The sequence below is a fragment of the Egretta garzetta genome, unplaced genomic scaffold (assembly GCF_000687185.1).
Source record: "Egretta garzetta isolate BGI_Z169 unplaced genomic scaffold, ASM68718v1 scaffold1020, whole genome shotgun sequence".
Lineage (NCBI taxonomy): Eukaryota > Metazoa > Chordata > Aves > Pelecaniformes > Ardeidae > Egretta > Egretta garzetta.
In genome coordinates, this window is record NW_009258290.1 from 15908 (window position 1) to 16721 (window position 814).

Consider the following 814-nt stretch of genomic DNA (forward strand, 5'->3'; position numbering starts at 1 on the left):
TAAATCCCCCCAGGGCTGGGGACTCGACCCCTTCCCTGGGCAGCCCCTTCCAGCGCCTGACAGCCCCAAGGGGAAGGAATTGTTCCCCTGCCCAACCTCACCCTGCCCTGATAAATTCCATCAAGAAGTCGTTCATCCCCGGGGAGCCTTTGCAGAGCCTGGCCTAACGCCCGCGCTGGCAGAGCTCTCCCGGCTGCGCAGACCTTCCCGGCGCTCGAGGCCCTGGCGTTTCGAGGGGGGGTGGGACTGGGTGACCCCTGGGGGTCCCTTCCAACCCAAACCGTTCTGTGATTCTACGACTCACGCCCAGACCGTCCCTGCCAGCTTTCCGCCGCCGGCCTCGGTCACAGCCCCTGTGAGGCCACCCCGTCCCTGTCCCCGTCCCACGAGCCCCTTTCTCCGTGCCTGGAAAGCGCTGCACCCTCTAGGAGCGGGCCGGGCTTGTGCACGGCGGCCGTCCTTGCGCAGCGTCCGTGTTTCCTGTCCCATCGCTTTTGTTACTTGAAGCTCGATGGTTTCCTCCGCGCTCGGTCGTGTCCCCCCCTCCATCCAGCCCCGGGCAGTTTCCCCTTAACCTGCTGCTCCCCAGGTTCCACGAGTTCTGCATCCGGGGCTGGTGCATCGTGGGGAAGAAGCAGACGTGTCCGTACTGCAAGGAGAAGGTGGATCTCAAGCGGATGTTCAGCAACCCGTATCCTTTCTCCGGCCGGCACCCAGCGCCTTGCGGAGGGGAGCAGTGGGTCGAGCACGCGAGGGGCTGGGCAGCGTGCCCGGGAGCTGCTGGCTGCTCACTTGGGCTTGCCCAGCACCCCGG

General features: G+C 66.0%; 1 protein-coding gene across 1 annotated transcript in view; it reads left to right on the plus strand.

Moving 5' to 3' along the window:
- Window positions 1–814, plus strand: part of LOC104125004 (RING finger protein 121) — an 18592-nt gene that overhangs the window by 15901 nt on the left and 1877 nt on the right. Inside the window, exon 9 of the mRNA XM_035892797.1 lies at window positions 584–805. Within this exon, the coding sequence (XP_035748690.1) occupies window positions 584–805 (222 nt within the window). The remainder of the gene's footprint in view (window positions 1–583; window positions 806–814) is intronic.